Genomic DNA, 1,582 nt, shown 5'->3' with positions numbered 1-1,582 from the left:
TGTAACGTAGTAAAATGAGCACACTGTTTGTAGGATGAGTACTTACCACTGCTAGTGCAGGGGGCTGCTGTAGCTTGTCTGTCAATGAGGTTTTACATGCGTGATGGGTGAAGCCTTGGCTCATTGATTTCAGGAGGTTGGCCCATGTAGTCCTCTGTTTCTGTAGAGCAAGATAATCTCTGAATGTCCTTTCTTTTTGCAGGTGTGAAGTGGCACTTGGGGAATTCCTTAAGGAGATCAAGAAGAATCCCTCCAGTGTCAAGTTTGCAGAGATGGCCAATATTCTAGTGATTCACTGTCAGGCCTCTGGTGAGTGTGTGAAATGGAGCCTGGGAAATGGAATCAGTACTGCAGCAAAACCCCTGATTCAAGACTAGAGTCTGTTAACACTTTAGAGGCCTCTGTTTTGTTCTCCTTTCCAGTTTTCCTTCTACCAAAGAAGACTAAAAACCCAAGCAATAGCAAAACAGTGGGGCTGGGACATGACTTGCTCATGGAGGTAACATGTATTTTTATAAAGGAAATGAGCTGTCTTATTAAAGGCTTAGCAAATTCCCAGGACAAGAGAATTCCTACCTTATGGCAATGACAGTGTCCTGTGGAAATTATATTTGATTAAGACCAGAGGAGAATGGGTTTCACAGTGACACTGGAACCCATAGTTCAGTACTGTATGTGCCAGGTTCCATCTGTCTGCAAACTGAAATCCATGAGGGCTTGCCCATTTGCTTCAGTAGGTGCAGGGTGCATCCCCAACAGAGTCCTTTTAGAGCTGCTTCTTCACTGATTCAATAATAGAACCACATGATAATTCATTCATCCATCTATTAGATTGAGGAGTACTACTTGTCTCAGTGTGATGCTTGGTGAATCGCATTGTTTCCATAGCCCCTTCTACCCAAGCATCAAGTAGTGGAGTGGCAGAAGCAGAAAAGCTGCCTGATATTGTGCTGATAGCATCACAAACTTTTACTTCTCTGGGGGTGGCTGTTAACTGTTCCTGCAACAATCTGAGACTTCAAATTCAGATGCTGATCTCTTCTCTGGTGAGAAGTTCTGCTGCTTGTCCTATCAGGAGGATCTCATACTTGGCAAAATGCCTCTGCTCAAACAGGTTCTTCCTTGATTTATTAGACTAAAAGATTTTGGAGTCACATGCATGAAACCCTGCTGAGAGGTGTGAACGGGCAGGTGTCAGAAGGCTTCAAGCAATGCATATCTAAGCAAGTTGGTCTGACTTCCTGAGTGGGCTGCAGTTCTCCAGAGCCTTCCATGCTGTTACTCCTACACGTTATTGCTGCTTACACTGTTGCTGATCCATTACACTGGAAATGCAGTTCAACTACAGGCTGGGGAACTCCCTTCTTGTCAGTACAGAGGCGGAAAAGGATCTTGGAGTCATCATTGACTCCAAGATGAACATGGGCCGGCAGTGTGGGGATGAAGTCAGGAAGGCCAACCGTACCTTGTCATGCATCCACAGATGCATCTCGAGCAGGTCCAAGGAGGTGATCCTCCCCCTCTATGCGGCACTGGTCAGGCCGCAGCTGGAGTACTGCGTCCAGTTCTGGGCGCCGCACTT

General features: G+C 46.1%; 1 protein-coding gene across 2 annotated transcripts in view; it reads left to right on the top strand.

Annotated features, from left to right (window-relative positions):
- The window catches only part of VAC14 (Vac14, PIKFYVE complex component), a 267,959-nt gene that overhangs the window by 34,643 nt on the left and 231,734 nt on the right, over window positions 1–1,582 (top strand). For both annotated transcript variants that reach the window (XM_019505828.1, XM_019505829.1), the window contains exon 7: window positions 203–309. In XM_019505828.1, the coding sequence (XP_019361373.1) occupies window positions 203–309 (107 nt within the window). The remainder of the gene's footprint in view (window positions 1–202; window positions 310–1,582) is intronic.

Source organism: Gavialis gangeticus, unplaced genomic scaffold (assembly GCF_001723915.1).
Source record: "Gavialis gangeticus isolate Ggan-Ray unplaced genomic scaffold, GavGan_comp1, whole genome shotgun sequence".
In the NCBI taxonomy this organism is placed as follows: Eukaryota; Metazoa; Chordata; order Crocodylia; family Gavialidae; genus Gavialis; species Gavialis gangeticus.
Note: the sequence above shows the minus strand (reverse complement) of the source record. Positions and strands in the feature narration are given on the sequence as shown.